At 37.5% G+C, this 18,942-nt stretch overlaps 7 protein-coding genes across 7 annotated transcripts; 4 read left to right on the top strand and 3 right to left on the bottom strand.

The window, feature by feature from the left end:
- Positions 1–735: 735 nt before the first annotated feature.
- On the top strand, positions 736–1,952 carry PHYBLDRAFT_189261 (hypothetical protein; the record flags this gene model as incomplete). The annotated part of the gene is made up of 6 exons (XM_018439630.1): positions 736–1,020; positions 1,092–1,156; positions 1,243–1,330; positions 1,411–1,491; positions 1,579–1,703; positions 1,742–1,952. The coding sequence occupies 6 exons, from the start codon at positions 736–738 to the stop codon at positions 1,950–1,952; spliced, it is 855 nt and encodes a 284-aa protein (XP_018284539.1).
- A 1,118-nt stretch (positions 1,953–3,070) lies between these two features.
- On the bottom strand, positions 3,071–5,028 carry PHYBLDRAFT_189260 (hypothetical protein; the record flags this gene model as incomplete). Its single annotated transcript, XM_018439629.1, has 4 exons — positions 4,934–5,028; positions 4,752–4,840; positions 4,540–4,688; positions 3,071–4,462 (listed from the first exon to the last, which is right to left on the bottom strand). Exons 1-4 carry the CDS (start codon positions 5,011–5,013, stop codon positions 3,071–3,073), a joined length of 1,710 nt encoding a protein of 569 aa, XP_018284538.1. The 5' UTR covers positions 5,014–5,028.
- A 1,871-nt stretch (positions 5,029–6,899) lies between these two features.
- PHYBLDRAFT_152303 (hypothetical protein) lies at positions 6,900–7,880 on the top strand (the record flags this gene model as incomplete). Its single annotated transcript, XM_018432884.1, has 1 exon — positions 6,900–7,880. The coding sequence occupies one exon, from the start codon at positions 6,900–6,902 to the stop codon at positions 7,878–7,880; it is 981 nt and encodes a 326-aa protein (XP_018284537.1).
- Positions 7,881–8,247: 367 nt separating this feature from the next.
- Positions 8,248–10,262, top strand: PHYBLDRAFT_128480 (hypothetical protein). The gene is made up of 6 exons (XM_018429220.1): positions 8,248–8,663; positions 8,779–8,993; positions 9,114–9,354; positions 9,439–9,654; positions 9,760–10,032; positions 10,124–10,262. Exons 1-6 carry the CDS (start codon positions 8,267–8,269, stop codon positions 10,132–10,134), a joined length of 1,353 nt encoding a protein of 450 aa, XP_018284536.1. The 5' UTR covers positions 8,248–8,266; the 3' UTR covers positions 10,135–10,262.
- A 1,767-nt stretch (positions 10,263–12,029) lies between these two features.
- On the top strand, positions 12,030–12,841 carry PHYBLDRAFT_175043 (hypothetical protein; the record flags this gene model as incomplete). The annotated part of the gene is made up of 4 exons (XM_018437397.1): positions 12,030–12,203; positions 12,289–12,401; positions 12,558–12,589; positions 12,654–12,841. The coding sequence occupies 4 exons, from the start codon at positions 12,030–12,032 to the stop codon at positions 12,839–12,841; spliced, it is 507 nt and encodes a 168-aa protein (XP_018284535.1).
- A 1,052-nt stretch (positions 12,842–13,893) lies between these two features.
- PHYBLDRAFT_175042 (hypothetical protein) lies at positions 13,894–15,122 on the bottom strand (the record flags this gene model as incomplete). The annotated part of the gene is made up of 3 exons (XM_018437396.1): positions 13,894–14,228; positions 14,421–14,458; positions 15,034–15,122. The coding sequence occupies 3 exons, from the start codon at positions 15,120–15,122 to the stop codon at positions 13,894–13,896; spliced, it is 462 nt and encodes a 153-aa protein (XP_018284534.1).
- A 1,005-nt stretch (positions 15,123–16,127) lies between these two features.
- Positions 16,128–17,907, bottom strand: PHYBLDRAFT_152300 (hypothetical protein; the record flags this gene model as incomplete). Its single annotated transcript, XM_018432883.1, has 5 exons — positions 16,128–16,213; positions 16,331–16,626; positions 16,695–16,816; positions 16,926–17,081; positions 17,785–17,907. The coding sequence occupies 5 exons, from the start codon at positions 17,905–17,907 to the stop codon at positions 16,128–16,130; spliced, it is 783 nt and encodes a 260-aa protein (XP_018284533.1).
- Between the last annotated feature and the right edge of the window lie 1,035 nt (positions 17,908–18,942).

The raw sequence follows: 18,942 nt of genomic DNA, 5'->3' as shown, positions 1-18,942 counted from the left end.
CAAGATAACACAAATGCAATATGTAGGAGTTTGGGAGACGAAGGATTCGAGGTAGATATGGCGGATAGAAGGTAGGAGCATTTCAATAGTTCTGGAGCTTCGAGAAATTGGGTGCTTCTATGGTGTAAATCATCCTATCTTATTTTCTAAGCAGGCCTAGATAAAGTTTTTGGCCGTTTTCTAATGGCCTACACAAAAATATCGCTGATCAATATCCCCAATTTGGCGGTTGAAAAGCAGGATGCGACCACGAAATCCTTTTATGTATTAGCTTCCATAAGATAGCGTATACCTTATGTGAAATAAGAGTGTTACAAAGACAGGGACATTTTGGTGGAGTGGTTAAGACTAACTGGTTAGTCTCACTGTCCATATCAGGAGGTCATAGTGTCAAATTGCTTTGGGTGTTAGCCTTCCAACCTGTGAAATATCGGGAACAGCCGAAAAAAATAAGACCTGCGAAGTGGTGTGTGGAGGTGGTGGGCAAGGATGCTAATGCTAGCTCCTCATATTAAGGTGGTGAGACCAAGAAAAGGAGGAAATATCGGGATTATGAGCCTCTCCGTGACCAAGTAAATCTATATGTGTGTGTGCATGTTGATGTGGGCAAGTGTCTAGTGTCCAACCACTTACATTGTGGTAGGAGTTGCACAAAAAAACCATGTTATATATATATATATATTATGTTTGAATCTCAAAGCCAATTATTCTTTCCAACTTCTTTTTCTTTCTCTCATGACCTTCTCCATGTCAACTCATGCATGTCTAGAAGATCTCGCCGAACTCGAAAAACTTAGACTTTTAGCCTGTAGACCAGCTAATATTGCAGCAATCGAGAATTTGATAGCAAAGTCTCGTCAGTTGTTGGAAGACACCAAAGACGATTTTGAGCCTGTGTCAACTCTTCCGGTTCAAACAGCATCTACTCCAATTGTTCAGCCAGTTGAAAAATCATTGGAGCTATCTATTAGCCCAAGAGTACCTTCCGCTCCTATAAGGGAGCCCATTGGACGTGCAAAGGTATAAATAATAACAGAATAAAAAGTTTCGCTCTAAACCAATTTTCAACTTTCTTTTGTACATTTTTTTAGGCAAAAACACAGACAATTTTCATTACTTCTGGATATGGTTGGACTCAATCAGACACCTATGTCACGTAAGAACCGTTTTTGTTTTTATTTTTATTTTTTTTAAAAAAATGATGTTCTTGTAATAGTATATTAAACAAGCCAAATTTATCAGAGTCTACCTGGAGATTTCTGATGCGCACCAGATTACACTTGACCAATGTGTTCTTGATGTCCAGCCAAAGAGCGTTCAGCTGGACATTGTAAGTCCTAAAATGGAAAAATTCTGGTGACATCCATTTCATTGTTCATCGTTGGGTCTTTTGTGTGTATGTGGCTGTAGCGCGAACACAAAGGTGCCAATTACAATTTCAGAATTGCTCGACTTCATGGCCAGATCGATCCCTCACAATGCAAGATCAAGGTATATATATATATATACATATTCATTTTTTTTCAAATGAATTTTCTTGACAGTACAAGTATTTAACTATGCCCTTTACAATTAAAGATCAAGGCTACCAAGATTGTTCTCTTTCTTCGAAAACAAGATTTCGGCAAGGAATGGACTGATTTACGCTTAAAGAACACACGCGATATGTACAACCAGCTACAGCGTGCAGAAGAAAAAGGCAAGTAGGACAAAATATATTTCTTTCCCAAATGACTCGTAGCTACACACACAAGAATCTTACCGCGCCGATTAATGAACATGTACTAGGAGACGGACCTACCGTGTACGGCGAGGCTATCCAGAACATGATGAAGACCATGTTTAGCGGCAGTGAACCGTTTGCAGGAAAACCCTCCTTTAAAAACAATCTTAATCCCTTTGAAGCCCCGGGTGATAATTGTACCAACCCCCAAGCCTGCAAACACAAATAGTATACCAATAGATAATCCATTTGACAGTTTCACTTTAATCACAATATTATATCCATCGATTTATTTATCCTAATTCAATCTTGGTCTTGGTCCTGGTCCTGGTCCTAATGTTAGTTTTGTTTGGGAAGAATCAGTGACAAGAGGGATGTAATATTAACTGGATCGGATGGTTGATTTGCGCTTCTTCAGCTTATAAAGCATTGCATATAGAGCCAGTAATAATATTGTAGGAGTAGTCTTTGTGTCCCTCTCAAGGGGTGGACATTATATTAGGGTGGACAGAATATATATTTTTCTGTTATTTTTAAACAACCTTATTTTGGCCACAAGATTTTTCAAGCGTAATCTATAGAGAACACAACTGACCACTGTATACACAATAAAGGATATTTATATATAATTGTAAAGTTCTTTGAATATATTGTCAATATAATTGATTTCAAATTTTGCATATATTATACGATATACTTAACTTTACTCTTACTCTCGAGAGTAAGATTAATGTCAATGTCAAAATCTCAATACATCATTACAAAGATGTCGAATATGCCAGAATGATTTATAACAAATAACCCTTTATTTATTTTTTTCAAGAGCCTCTATCTCATATTTTCTTATAGGCCAGTTTTCCAATATATTTATTTGGTGCCAAAAGGATTGACATAATAATAAGTAGCAGGAGTTTATTTGTCAAAGAACAAGCAAACCCACATGATTACGAATTACGCAAGTTGCAATTTTCTTGGTTACAGAACATCCACCAAACTGGGTCATTCCAACCCTGTTCACAACAAGGTTAACAAACACAACTCGAGTAACACACACATAAACATACACACAAAGTAACATATTCTACACTTTTCATTAAAGACCTCTTTCCTTTTTTTTGAATTCTTTGTTTATTGTTAATAGCTCAATAAGATTTATGGTACAATCATGATAAGGACATGATAACGGTTAGTTCTGAAATGAATATAATTGTAGTATGGATGGAGGGAGAAAAGATAGAGGGGGAAAAAGGGAAAAAAAACAATGTGGATGTTGTATGGATGGGTGTATTTTGTTGATTGATGAATATAATTTAACTTGATTTAATTTAATTTTCTTTTGCTTTTTTTTTACTTCTTGTCGGCGTAGGCAGCCTCGTGAGCCTTCTGGGCACGACCAGAGGGATCTTCGGGGCAGCCCCAATCAGCTCTGGGGATCCATCTGACGACACTGGCAGTGCAGGCTTCTTGAGGGAACCATTGCTCGAACAAGACGCGGTACATGTATGCCTCCTTAGTGGTGGGAGTGTCCTTGGACCAGCGAGCGCTGGCGCCGGCGAACTCTTCGTCAGATACCTTTGTCAAACTGGTCTCCTTGAGGGCATCGATCCAGCCGTAGCCAACACCATCGGAGAACTGCTCCTTCTGTCTCCACAAGATGTTGTGGGGCAAGTAAGGCTTGGCAGAGGGATCGTCAGAAGTATCGAATGCCTTGCGGAGGATGTACTTCTCAGCACGGCCCTCGGCACGGTTGGGCATCTTGTCCTCAGGACGGATGTTCATGGCAGTCTCGAGGAAAGCCTTGTCAAGGAAAGGAACACGAGCCTCAAGACCCCAGGCGAGGGTGGACTTGTTGGCACGGAGACAGTCAGATGTGTGGAGGTTCTTGACACGGGTAACGGTCTCGGCCTGGAAGGAGGCAGCATCAGGAGCCTGGTGGAAGTAGAGGTAACCACCAAAGATCTCATCAGCACCCTCACCAGAGAGAACCATCTTGACACCCATAGCCTTGACCTTGCGAGACAAGAGGTACATGGGGGTAGAGGCACGGATGGTAGTGACATCGTAGGTCTCGAGGTGGTAGATGACATCGCTCACGGCATCAAGGGCTTCCTGGATAGTGAAGGTGAATTCGTGATGAATGGTGTTGAGGTACTTGGCGACTTCGCGAGCAGCAACCAAATCGGGAGATCCGGGAAGACCGACAGAGAAGGAGTGGAGACGGGGCCAGAGAGCAGGGCCGCTCTCGTCGTAGCTGTCATCACCGTTCTCGGCGCTAACACCACCAGCAGCAATCTTCTCAGTCTCTCTGGCAGCAATGGCAGCAATCAAACTGGAGTCAAGACCACCAGACAAGAGGACACCGTAAGGAACCTCAGCCATGAGTCTCTTGCGGACAGCCTTCTCGAGGCTCTCTCTCAAGACAGAGTAATCGACAGGGTTGGTTGTCATGCGACCTTCGGGCCACCAGGTGGGGTTGAAGTAACGGGTGGTCTTGCCGGTCTCGGAATCGTAGATGTGGCCGGGAGGGAAGGCGAGGATCTTGTCGCAGTCCTCGTTGAGGGACTTGAGCTCAGATGCAAAGTAAGTGGTACCGGGCATCTTGGAGTTCCAGCCATAGTAAAGAGTGGTGATACCGATAGGGTCACGGGCAGCGATGACACGGTTGCGCTTGACGTCCAAGAGAACAAAGGCATACATACCATCGAGGTGGTGGACAAGTTCGGTGTCCTTCTCCTTGTACTAATAAAATGAGAGTAAAAAATTAATATGGTTTAATATAATACAATGAGACTGATGATTTAACAAATGTGGCTTACCATGTGCATAATGACTTCGCAGTCAGAGTGGGTCATGAAGGTGTGCTTGTCCTTAAGCTCATGTCTGAGCTGCTTGTGGTTGTAGATCTCACCGTTGACAGTGAGGACGATGTTCTGATCTTCGCTGATCAAAGGCTGGGCACCAGAATCTGTGGAACATGCATTAGACAAAAGAACACAAGAAACTCAAAATAATATAGCATTAGACTTACCGACACCAACGATAGCAAGACGCTCGTGGCAGAAGATGCTGTTGTTAGCGCAGAAGCAACCAGACCAATCGGGACCACGGTGTCTGACCCTATTTAAGAGAAGGTTTCGATGTTTAGTAATCAACCAGAGAGGTAAACAAAAGACAAGATTTAAAGAAAAAAGATCATGTTGCCAAACTCACTTCTTGGAAAGGTAGAGGGCACGCTGGCGGTAGGCTTCGAGGTCGCCCTGGTAGTTGTGAACGGCAAAGATTCCACACATTATTAGGGGAGAAGGAGAAAGGAAGTAATGAGTTGGAGAGTAGAAAAAAAAATGTTACAAGTTGGGTCTGGTTTTATAGGACCATGCAAAAGTTTTTTTTTTTCGGGTAAAGAGTTGGCGCCATCTGAAAACAAGACTGATTAGGTTTCATTGACCTTTGAAGAGCCTCTTTTTCATAAATGTTTTTTTTATTATCATTATTATTATTATTAAACTTTGACTTTGTATATGCCCACACACACACACAGTGTTAATTAATTCATTAACTGGGTGTTTTTAAAGACCTTCACCTATGTAAAAACATCAGTTACTGTTAAGTTTCTTGGCTTTATTATAGTGTGTATGGCTTTCTAAAACAATAAACAATAGGTAGGTTACTTGGTATTCCAGGTCAAACAATTCCACTATTCTTTGTGTCTGTGTTTTTAAGAAATGTAAATTAGTGGGGCAGAATCAAATGGCGACAACCGTGAAAGCTAAGCTTGCCCATAGTGACTCACCAGCTACTTTCCATAATGGGACTTTTTATATCGTAGAGTTCCCGGTGGGTGTCAATAGATTTGATTATCCGATGTATAGAGAAATTGGACCTTTGTGGCTGCAATCATTGGTCGATCATTTACAAGACTTGCTATCTCATATCTCTGCATTAAACACAGCCGAGTACCATAAAAAGAAAGGGGTTTTTATCTTTATCTATTTTTCTTTATCAGTAATAAAGTGTTGTACACTAAGATTACAGCAAAATCATTGTACAAAAAACTTACATGATAATCTTGGACCTAAAACACTAGGTTACCAATCTTTTACTTCTTTTTTGTTTTTCCACTCACCATCCTCTCTGTTTTCCTATCGGAGAAAGATGCTTGTTTCAATTCATTGGTTTGATGTGTTTTAAACATCAGTTGCGGGGTAAGGAAAAGATGAAGACGAAGACGAAGAAGAAGAAACCAATAAAGATCAAATAAATGGGCCTTGATTTTCAAGGTCTTTTTGATTCCATTGAATAGACAGGCCTTAATTTGTATTTATTTGTATTATAAATTATTTTATTTTATGTTTTATAATCTGTTTCTAATTACAAGAACAGCCTTTATTATTATTTTGAAGACTTTCATCATCTTTGATACCAAAACTAATATATACATATATACCTTTTCTATGTACTATAATGATAAATATTACTGTGATTTTAGTAATAAGGAACCTGAACTTCATTATAATTTATTTATTTTTTAAAAAAAAGGGGAAAGCAGCCGAAGCGGGTGTTACAGAACAAATGGAAGCTGTGGTAGAGTCTTTGAACTAGACGGAAATCGGATTCAAATACATTTTCCATGGTTATTTTTTGTTTTATTTTCTTCTTCTATTCTTCTATTCATTCATTTAGTTATATCCTTTCTCAATTGAAACGTTATATAGTGTACATTTATATCGAAAGTACTAAATGTATTGGTCGAATTGACATTTCAACTAAATAAATAAAAATACTAAGAAAAAGAAAGAGCGATTTATCATCAACTGCACAATAGCTGTCTTATGGAGTACCTCTGTATCGCTTCTATTTATATAATCACAAAGACATTCTTCAGCATCCCACTATCATTTGATGCTATGAATAATAATAACTTGTCGGCTTATTTTCCAATGGCCTGTCAATTGGCATTCTCAGGGTAAAACCATAGACTTATCAACCAAGAAATGAAAGGTGAGTAAAGAAAGAATGACAAATGACAAATACACAATACCCAATACACATACGCAAATTATTACTATTACTTTCAAGCCTCTATTGTCTTTAATTCACACCCTTTATTATTATTACTACTACTATTGCCATTCTTTTCTTTTTCTTTTCTTGTTTCATCTATACTCAAAACTCATCTATGCTTTACCCAGTCGTCACATTTGCCCTCGCTTGTCTTGTTCTTGCTGAGGCTGCACCGGCTCATCACAGCACTTTAGCATCGAGTGCATCTGCAGCATCTACACTAGTACCTGATGCCAATAGCCATACTGACACCTTAATTCCTTGGTCTACTATTGATAGTATTATCATAGAAGACATTCCTATTGTCCCTATGCAAGAGATAGATCCCGCAATTTTTGTCCCAAATCACGCCGTAGATCGTGTCTTGTACAGACACCAAAGAATCAACAAGATCCAAGGAACCCCCATTTCAGAGCCATCGCATCAAAGAGTTTCGGATTACATTACCAATCCAGAGATCATGGTACCCGTTCCAGAATACTTGATCGAAAAACGAGTTGGTACTGCTGAAATAAAATCTGCCGATTCACAAGAAAAACACAAAACTTCGATAAAAAGTATGGTCGCAGGTCTATTTGATGACATTCTTGAAGATGAAGAAGATGAACTTTTAGAGGAACTCGAAAAAGACCACGATCACACCAGGATTTTTGTGGGAATGGACGACAAGGGTAACAGGAATAGAGTCAGGGTACCAGTGCCAGACTTTTTTGATGAAGATGAAGATGAAGATCGCTATGAATATGAATACGAATACGAATATCGAGATCAAGATCAAAATGCAGACCAGGAAAGAGTCAAAGATCAAGACAAAGACTTTGGCAGATCATTTGTTAGAGTAAATGACGGAAGTTCAGCCAAGATCAATCAGTCAAAGACCAGCGGAAACGGCCATCGTGTGGAACACACAGTATATGTGTCTAATAAAGGTGGATCCAAAGCAGGTCAGGACACTGTATTATCCATGAATGATCGGGGACAGGTCATTAGAATGACAATCCCGCATGGCGATACTGTGCGTGATATAGTAAAAACATCGGATATGCCTTTGATAGATGTTATGGATGACATCAACGGCAATGTGCTTCTCTTCTAAGACTTTCTTTAATAATTGTTATTATAATAATAAAAACAGAGATTTATTTTATATATATATATATATATACATCTTTCCTAGGATATTATTATTTTTTTCTCACTAAGAAGAATGATCTTGTGCACTACTCTGTGCTTGTAACTAGTATTTTTATTTCTTTAATTTGACTGGTTATATTTCTGCTCAAAGTATTGAGTGCAAGACTCTTCTTCTTCCTTTTTGTGCCAATAAGATAAAGAAACTTTTAAATCGTTACACTGGTTAAAATTCTTTCACCTCGTAGAATATAAACAGCGCTATTAATGTGTACCCAATTAAAGAACAGGCGTGGGATATCTTTATTTTTTGTTTTTTCCTTCACTCTTCTCTTTGCTTAACCCAACGTGATGACGACCATGAAGAGTAAGGCGGTCGATCGCCCGGAATCTTCGACCGAACCAGCCAAGACAGAGCAAGAATTGAACCCAAAAACAACACGCTATGAATTTCTCGGTCCTTTGGGTGCTTTGGGAATGACTACTGTATTGCCTGTTCTAGTCCTATTCTTTGCTGTTGGTTGTGATAGCACCGGCTACCCTTCTAAACTCTTACTGCATGACCACAAGGCCTTCTTTGCAAAGATGATGACACCTGAATATCTCGGCCAGTTATACGACCCCATGGCTTTTGGCGTGTACGTTGCCTTTGTAGCCTTGTTGGCTATTTTCTCTCTTGTGCTTCCAGGTGATGTTTGGCCTGGATCACAGTTGAGAGACGGCACACACCTCAAATACAAAATGAATGGTAGGTTATTCACGAAAGAATAATAAGAGTAATTACAAGTCAAAGCAACCCCAAGAGGGAAAAGATCAAGGACACTAGCATTTATCTTTTATAATGAATTTTTTTTTAAAAAAAGGTTTCGCTTCTCTTCACACCACATTTTTCTGTGGCCTGTACTTTATCAAGGATCTCGGATTGAAACCTCTTCTTTTTGTGCATGACCATTGGGTTGGGCTGGTTGTGTCTTCAATCATCTTTAGCTACCTTGTTTCAATTTTTGTCTACTTTAAAAGCTTTAAGAAAGGAGCTTTGTTGGCTTTGGGTGGAAACACTGGGAATTTCATTTACGATGTAAGTTGGATCCCATTTAGTTAGTTTTTAAAATATAAATATGAAAGAAAGGATGTTTTATTTATCATTATTTACTTTTTTTTAAAAATAATAATAATAATAATTTTATATGTACTTTAGTTTATGATTGGAAGAGAGCTGAACCCTCGTATCGGCGAATTCGATATCAAGTTTTTTACAGAGTTGCGCCCTGGTATGATCGGGTGGGCAGTGATCAACCTGTCCTTTGCCGCAAAGCAGTACCTTGATCTTCACTACATCACGAAATCTATGGTATTGGTCCAGGTTTTCCAGATGTGGTATATTGTCGATTCTTTGTGGAACGAGGAAGCCGTCTTGACTACAATGGACATCACTACAGGTGAGAATTTGTTAATATTTATCAGCAAATGCATATATATAATCATGGTTTAAATTGTTCGACTTTGCGTGTGTGTGTAATTAGATGGCTTTGGCTTTATGCTTGCATTTGGTTTATACACATGGGTCCCATTCACATACTCTCTCCAGGCCCGCTATCTGGCCGACTTCCCTACCGATATTAGCTATTACACTGCTGCGGGTATTGTTGCTCTCAACTTGATTGGATACACCATATTTAGAAGTGCCAACTCCCAAAAGAATGCTTTCCGTATCAACCCAGTTGGACCATCTGTGAAGCGTAAGTTTCTAGTTGATACCATTTCAACATGATTATATATTAAATTTCTAGAAAAAAAAAGTCTAATGTATCAACTGTGTGTATATATACAAATTAAATTTACAGATCTCAAGTTTATTGAGACCAAGAGTGGCAGCAGACTTATTACTTCTGGATGGTGGGGGATGTCTCGCCACATTAATTACCTTGGTGACTGGCTCATGGCATTGTCTTGGTGCTTGCCTTGTTGCTTTGGATCCCCAATTCCTTACTTTTATGCATTTTACTTTGGAATCCTCTTGCTGCATCGTGAGAGAAGAGATGACCACAAATGCCGTACCAAGTATGGAGAAGACTGGGACAAGTATTGCAGCATTGTCAAGTATAGAATCATACCAGGTAGGTTGTCCGATCTTGCGAGTGTCTACTTTATCTATGTACTAATGATCTGCGCATTTTCTTTATTATTATTATTATTATTATATTTCAGGTGTCTACTAAGATCTCTTCAAAAGAGACGCTACAAAATTTATTCCTCATTAGTATTTATACATCTTTTTTTTTAAAGAAAAGAAAAATTAATTAATCAAATAATCAATTAATAAATAATAAATAATATTTATAAAGAGTAGTGACATATGAAGATGTATATATCGATATATAAGCCTAGCCTTGATATTTATATATTTCAAATGTAATTTACCAAATCATTATATTTAATAGTAAATGGATGAATAAATATAGGGGAACGGTACGGGCAAGCTGGATTTATGCTGACCGGACAAGCTAGAAAGTCAAAACTGAAAATGTATACAACGTCACTGAAAAATTGGTTTGCATGTTACACGCATGTTTTTTGGGGGAGGAGATCAGATAAATTATTCTTCAGATTGCCAATAAAATCATTGCCCTTTTTTTTTACTACATCATCAGCGCATAATTTTTTTGACATTTAACATGAGCAACATCAACAACATCAAAAACACCAATGAGCTTGTCATTGTTAGCGAGTCGTCGAAGAAGTACGATGCTGCCTTGACTGAGTTCAACTCAATATTTCTTGTTGGAAGAGAATTCTCTTCGGTTGTAGCTGTTAGAGAAGCTGCTAGGGCATATGGCGCCAAACATAACATTGCTCTCACCACTGCGTATTCATCAAGCTCTCGCATTAAGCTAATCTGTAAGCACTCTGGTTAATACAGAGACACCAGAAAGGCCGAGAAAGCTGCTCAAGTATCGGTTAATGGAGAAAGCCCTCTTCCCGGATGGGAAAGAAAGCGCGAGAAGGATACACAAAAGCACGATTGTCCATGATTTCTGTATGCCTCCACCAAGAAAGGAGAAAATCTTGCTGTGCACTCCCGTGAGGCACAGCATAATAATCCAATCGAAGAAGACCGCAGGGCTTACGCCATGCACCGTAAACTGTCACCCGAGGCGATGGATATCGTATCTAAGCACCTGGAGGAGAACGATGATGTATCCACTATCTTTAATAACCTAAAGAGAAGTGGATACACCAATATTATTCGCCAGGACATTGCCAATATTAAGAAACATTTTGGAAAGTCTGGTGAGGGTAGAGAGATGTTCGAATTCATCGCCACATCAAAGATCTCGACTTCCACGTGAGATATACCGTTGGTAATACTGAAGACAACAACGTCAACATGGTCTTCTTTGTCCACAAAGACGCAATTGAGGAAACAAGAAGAATGCCCGAGACTGTCATAATCGACGCAACATACAAGACAAATAGTCATAGGATGACATTTGTCAACATTATTGGAGCTAGTAATGTGACCAGTAATGTGACTGGAACCCCACGTACTACGTTAAAGTCCTTCCCAATTGCTGGTGCTTGGGTAGAACACGAGACAGTTGACAAGTATCTCTGGGTACTTCTCTGTCTGCGGGATACAGTATGGTCTGACATTGAAGATGACAACAACAACAACAACAACAACAACAACAACAACAACAACAACAACAACAACAACCCTCTTCTTTCAAGTGTATTCATCACTGACAACGAGCAGGCATTGAGAAATTCAATTACTCATGCTTTCCCTGAGTCGAAACAAATTCTGTGCTATAAGCACATAAAAGACAACTTCAGAAAACAGCTTTTGCTAGTAATGAAAGAAGATGAAAACGGAGAAAAGAGAAGTGTCTTGGAGAAGTTGTCTGGCTACCTAGACAGAATTGCTTTGGAGTGCGTGACTGAGGAAGATATGAAGAAAGAAATAGACGGATACCTTAGTTTTGCAAAAGAAAATTGTGTAGACAAAGGAAAGAGTGCCAACAATTTCCTGGAAAGGTATATATAGAACTTTTATATTAAAAAAAGAGTATGTTAAATATAACAGATTGTTTTTTATATTATTTTCAGAAAAATGAAAGATAAAGAAAACTGGGTAAACATTTATGTTTACAAATACCCTCATTTTGGGAATCGCACATCCAATCGTGCAGAGAGTGCCCATGCTTCTCTTAAACATTCTCTTGGAACTTCCTCCGGAAAACTTAATACTGTTACTCTCAAAGTAAATAAGTGGTATGAAGAGTTGGTAAGCTTACTTTACATTATTTTATGTATTTATTGTTTAAGCTCTGACATTAATTCTTTCAATAATGCATTTTTAAATTTTATAGATTGCTTATCATAAGCATAGACTAATGGTCGAGTGTCTTGGAGAGAGCACAACAATTGTGTTTGACAAAACCAATGCTGCCAGACTAGATGACATTCGTCTTAAAATTGGTCGGTATGCAATGGATCAAATTAAACTACAACTGTCAAAATCTATTATACCCGAAAAAAAAAACACAGAGTGAAAATGCCTCATCACACACAACTACTTGCTTCCGTGCTATCACCAACTTGCCAAATTTGATATCATTCCTATTTCCTGTATCCCAAGGCGCTGGAGAAGAGAATACTTGAAAGGAGAAGGTAATATAAGAAGTTTAGCTTTTAAATGTATGATATGCTTATATATTTTTGCTATTACATATAGACCATACAAAAATCAAAAATGCAGTATCAATTCCCGAAGACATCAATACCATAACAACAATAACCCCTGAACTTGCCCACGATCTTCTGCAACTCTGTGAAGGTTTCAACAACTCACAGAGTAAACAACTACAAATTGATATTCAACTATCAATCAAAAAAATGGTAACTCAAATCAACCAGCAGTAACTCGAGGACCTCGACAGTCCAAAAATAGTGGAAGCAACCAAGGGTCGACCCAAAAGCACAAAGCGCAAGATGATTGCATTAGAGCACTGCATCGAAAACGAAAAAGAAAAAGCTACAAAAAAATAAAACCGAAAAAGAACAAAAAAGTAAGTCGTCTTTTAAAGCACATTAGATAGCTTGTTAACAGAGTCAATTAAGCTTATACTTCGACTTAGGCGTATCGGAGTATATAGTTTTCTTATATCGACTTCAACTTCCTTTTTTGATAAGCCTAAGCTCTACTTCGACTTAATCTAGTCGAATAGCGAGAACCTTATCCTACAAATTTATGAAGACATATATAATAGTTAACTTTCGATGCTTCTTGCGTAAAATCTATTAAAGACCCTTAGATAACGTATATTAAAATAACAGTGTGAAATATTAATTAATTCTCTCGAAAAGTCATTATGTTTGTCATGTAATAAAATAATAACATAACATTCCAAGTCTTGGGTATAAAACTCATAATAAATCAACTTTTTTCTATTTCATACATCAACTTTTTTTTACAAATCACAATCTTTATTACTGTCATACATTTATAAATATCTAACCAACTATGGTACCAAATAAATCAAACAGAACTACAAGAAGAAACAGAAAGAACTTGGTCATTCACCAGTACATACCGTCACCTCCAAGTACAAAAGATCAAGAAGGTGAGAAATTTGTCCCTACGGTCAGCTCGTCGGGTTCTCTAGGTAGCGTAACATACTACAAAAAAACTAGTACTACTTCAAGAGGATCATACTTAGTTAAAAAGGTTATAGTGTAATTTTTAAAGGTAAAATAAAGTTCAAAAAGACATAAAATCGATGTTTAATCTACTTTATATATTATTGATGGTATTGAAATACGCATAAGGCAGCTCTAATAAAAGTAACCTCTTTACTGTAGATATAATTCATCAATACACTCAAAAAGAGCACGGAAAAGCTCAATAACAACAGAGAACACTTATACTTTATAAATCTTCTGACATTAATCTGACAAATTAATGTATATTTAAACTATAAATTTCTAATAATATCCAAATAATTTATGAAAAAAGTGGACAAATAATTGCCACAATCATAGCCTAGTCCTAAGTCGATGAAATAATTCCGGCGGCGAAAATAAACGACTGCTAATTTTGGCAGGAAGAAGTTCGACTCTATTAACAAGCTATCTAATATCAGTAGGTATGACTGTTTCTGGTATAAGCTCAGATCCAAGGTACAGAGTTCATAGGGCTTGTTTGACCCTCTAGTTGATTTTTCTTTAATCAAGCAAGTAGTTCTCTTTATTCGGCAATCATGGTGGTTTCCTGGGTTGACGACGAGACTTTCATTTTTAAAATGTTTCTCTAGAGCCAAAATATGATAGAGATATTCTAAACTTGGTAAATGCTAGATGGTGTTCAAAAATCTGCCATTTCTTTCCAAAATAAAGCAGCTTGTTTCAAATACTCGTAGATTTTTTTCTACAGTGGTATCGTTATTTGGAATTATATTTTTGAATGAACGCCTCATTAGAAAATATATCATGTTTATTTTACCAAGGAACACAAGTATAATAAGACAACTCTCAAGTGTACTATAATAGTAACAAAAAAACATTATCAATAGCATTTTCAAAGACAAATGTAAGATCAAAATTTATTGTTCAAAGATTTTTATAAGGGGAATATAAGTTAAGTTAAATTAAATTAAGTATACTAAGATATTCCAGGCCATGCTAGTCCAGTCGAGTCCAGTCGGTTCCAGTCAAGTCCAGTTGGTTTTTTTTTTGGTCCATTTGATTTTTCTTTTGATCTTTTTTTTTTGTCCGTTTTTTTTTGTCCAGTCAATATAAGCTAAGAGTGATAGGAGGAGGAGGATTTTTGTATTGAAAAATAATAAAGGGGATAATTTGGACTTTTTGATTTTGATTTTTTTTTTTTTGATTATTTTTTTTACTTCTTTTTTTTTGTCCAGCCAATTTCACAGAATATTAATAAGAGGATGGGTTTTGATATTGAAAAGAATAAGAGAAGGGGGTTTTGGTATTGCTCTTTTCGCTCTTTCTGTTTTTTTTGAGCTTCTTTTTTTGAGCATTTTTTTTTTGTTTTTTGTTTTTGATCAAAGACTTCATTTGCTTTGTATGTATATATGTAAAAAGGGATTTCATACCTTGTCCTGATCCAGAGTCTTGTTCCAGTTCGCAGCTTTTCTTCAATCCAGGGCCAGGTTCCAATGCAGAGTTCTTTCGGTTTGTTCATCTTTTTTTTGTTTTGTTTTTTGTTCTTTTTTTTTTATTCTTTTTTGTTTTTTTTTGTTTTTTTTGTTTTTTTTTGCTTTTTTTTGTTTTTTTTTTGTTTTTGTTTTTTGTTTTTTTTGAGAGAGAGGAGGGCTTAGTATATGCCTGTGTGATTTTTGGACAGGACTTAGTATAGGCCTCAGGGTCGGATTTCTTTTGATCCTTTTGGAGTGGAGGACTTAATATGTGCCTGATCATTTCTGATAGGTTTTGGTCTACGCCTCGGTTTTTGGATTTGATCCTTTTGGAGAGAAGGACTTAGTATATGCCCGTTTTTTTTTACAGGACTTAGTATAGGCCTCGGATTTTGTTTTTGGTTTTTGGTTTTTCTTTTGGAACTTGCTTTTGGACTTTTGCATTGGACCCCTTCTTGGAAATCGACTTGGCCTTGAGACTTGGAGGTACAACCCAGATTTTGGACTTTGGTAGAAATGCGCCTCTATTTTTGTATGTATGTATATAGGTATGTATATAAGTGTGTATATGTGTGTTTGTATGTCTATGACTATGACTATGACTATATGTATGTGTGTGTGTATGTGTGTGTATATGTGTATAAGAAAGAAATAGAAAAATAGAAATTGTGTGTGTTTGTGTGTGTTTGTGTGTGTATGTATTTGTCTACTTCTCTAATTGTGTACTTCTCTATTTGTTTGTATATGTTTGCGTGCTAGGACTAGTACTAGAACAGTACTTGGACAGTGTTTGGACTTTTGGACTTTGACTTGGACAAGACTTGGACAAGACTTGGAATTGGAATTGGAATTGGACTTGGACATAGCAATGGACCTTGGCTTGACTATTTTGGAGATTGTACTAGTGTCTATGGGCTTTGATCTGAGATAGAGAGATAATTGTGAGCACAATTTTTTCTGGTCAATATTGTTCTGGTTGTTTTTCTTTTTTTTTGTATCTTTTCATTTTCTTTTTATATATTTTTTTCTCTTTTTCTTCTTTTCTTTTTTGACTATCTATCTTGATTTGGCTTTGAATCTTGACAGTGACCTTGAGGGTCTCTGAAAAGCCATTTTTTCTCTGGTGCGCATTTGGAGCCTGTGTTGTAGTAATACAAAAAATGATTAGTCTATGTCTTGAGATATTTCACCCTTTTCCCCGACACTTACATTAGCCTTTCTTGTGGGCCGGATTGATGTTTTATCTGGCACATACTGTAGCCTTTCTTGTGGGGCAGTTTGCCCTTTTTGCTGGCACATACTGTGACCTTTCTTGTAGGTCGGTTTGCCCTTTTCTTCTGGCGCATACTTTGGCCTTTCTTATGGGCCGGTGTGACCTTTTTCGAGGCGCCCATGTTGGGCTTCTGGTGAGCCTTATCGGCTTTTGACGATGTGTCTTGAGGAGACGACATAGCCGACAATTTTGCGGCAGAAATGGAACCATCGGTTTCCCCGGCAGAAGCAACAGGAAGCAACAGGAAGCAAATGTCTGACCAGTGGGATAAATGTCTCCTACCAGTGAGATAAATGGACCCGCCAGTGGAAGGAAAATGGGCGGATGACAACTGACAACCGGCAACCGGCGGCTATGTAAAAAGGTCCACTGGCGAGAGATGACAGGTTCACTGGTAGGAGGAAAGGGCCTACCAGTGGGAAGCAACAAACCCACTGGCAGAAAAGTCCCACTGGCGGAAGCAACAGACTAACAAAAAAAAAGCAACAAGCAACAGTACCTTTCAAATAACATGGACCGCCGTGGAAGGCATAGGGAAGGAACAAGCAACGGGAGAGAACAAGCAACGGGAACTAACCCAAAAAAGATGGTACCAGCCGCGCCCACCAGAAGAGACGACAGAAAGCAACCAGTAATACACAGGAATACGGACAACGGGCTCACACGCTACACGCGCGCTTGTGGACTTGCTCGATAGACCATGTTTGACCCGTGGCTCTACTCCATCGGGCCCCTTTGAAAGAAAGAAACAAAAAGAGAGAGCGGTCGGTCGTAAGAGTCCAAAATCGGCTCAACAAGCTTAACAAAATAATATTGCCAAGACTTTATGAACGTCTTTTGAACTCTTACAGTCGCCTACTCCATAGGCTTTGATTAATTAGTATTCAAAGTTGCATAGCACATAACGTAAAAAAATTATATACTTATCTTAAAGTGATCTGGCTAGCCGTTCATAAGAAAAGAATCATGGCTATCGGAAGACCCTCTTGGCTTCTGTGTATAAACGATGACCGGCCGGACATAAACCCATATATTACCAGAAGCTCTCCATCGTCTCCACCAGTAAACACGGCCAGTACAAAGAAAAAGGGAAAAAAGGAAAACCAAAGACGCGAAAAATTTTCTCTAGTTATAAAAACAAAAATGGGGATATGATGACGCCTCCCTCACTTTAGTCCAATAAAATTCATTGAAAGTATACATCAATCAAAAGATTGGGGGAGATAGGGGGAGGAGGATGGATGGATGGATGGATGCATCCTGTGTGGTGTTGGTCACGTTGATCATTTGTTTCCGTCACTACAAATACTTTTCAGAGAAAGTACCTGATTATAATATTGTATATACACAAGCTGAAAAATGAAAACAGAAAGCCTTTTTAAAATATAGCACTGGTCTTGCTTTTCAACTCTTACACTCAGTACCTATATGCTTACTTTTTGCAGTGCTATGTTGTAGTATCCTTTAAATGTATCTACTGTTTCATAAAGGCCAGGCCTTGAAAGAGTTTTTTCGGAAGGATTAAGACCGTCCTGATATAAAAGATAGGGGGGAATCATGCAAATAAACAGGCCAAGTCCAAACAAGGAAACCAAATATATATAAATTTATACAGGTATGTATCACAAGTCTCATATTTTCTCTCGCTCTCTTTGCTTCCTTTCAAGGGTTACCAAGTTACTTATGAAGCTAATAAAACAAACACGCCAAGACAAGAGGTGTTTGGTAAAGAATATAAGACATACAAGACATAAAAAATGGCTATAGTTATTTGGCTTATTATTTATAAAAAAAATCGAAGGATTTTGATAGTGTGCTTCTACTAATCAAACAAGTCTAAGAGTACGCCTAATCGTAGCACTTTCACGTGAGTTGATAAACGCCTTTATAAAAAAATATATTTCTCTTAAGTTAAAGAGTACTTTATGCTGCTACTCTCGAATTGACTCTTTTATATATTCAGTATATAAGGACTCTCTCTCTCTCTCTCTCTCTCTCTCTATCTTACTAGGCTTCTTTTATTTACTCTATATGTATTAAATTGATGTACTCTAGGCAATAGGCAGCACTATAGATTTTGTATTGAATAATGCAATTTATTTCTGTAATAAAAAGATATATATATATATATATATATGCACTTTTAATAAGAATGTATATCATACATATAGTATAACAATATTATTTGAAATCTTCAAATCTCTTATAGATACATTTATATATTATATTGTGTGTTATGTATGAGGTAAAAATAAGATATAAAATAAAGCAAGTGCAGACGAGAGTACGGTGAGACTTTGTTTTATTAGAAGAAGTGAAAGAATCAGAAAAAAGATGCTGTTCTATTGCTATTAGTATTGTGCGTTTATATAGACATTGTATTTAGCTTAGTGATGATATGATGATATCATGTAATGTCTGTTTCTCTACCATTATCTTCTATGATTTAGTTCTTATGTTTTTAGTGTTATTGACTAGAGTCTTCGTATTTGTCTTAGTATGTTCTTTACGTAATTTCCTTGTATAAGGGAAGATATATCTTTTAGTATCGTTACTAGTTGTCGGTAACTCAATGTACGTATTTATTGAGTGTC

Source organism: Phycomyces blakesleeanus (genome assembly GCF_001638985.1).
Source record: "Phycomyces blakesleeanus NRRL 1555(-) unplaced genomic scaffold PHYBLscaffold_35, whole genome shotgun sequence".
Lineage (NCBI taxonomy): Eukaryota > Fungi > Mucoromycota > Mucoromycetes > Mucorales > Phycomycetaceae > Phycomyces > Phycomyces blakesleeanus.
This window is presented reverse-complemented; position numbering and strand designations above follow the sequence as displayed.

Coding starts and splice junctions, on each gene's coding strand:
- PHYBLDRAFT_128480 (XM_018429220.1), top strand. CDS start 8,267: ATGACGACCATGAAGAGTAAGGCGGTCGATCGCCCGGAATCTTCGACC. Junction 8,994..9,113: donor CTGGGAATTTCATTTACGAT/GTAAGTTGGATC, acceptor TATGTACTTTAG/TTTATGATTGGAAGAGAGCT. Junction 9,655..9,759: donor AGTTGGACCATCTGTGAAGC/GTAAGTTTCTAG, acceptor TTAAATTTACAG/ATCTCAAGTTTATTGAGACC.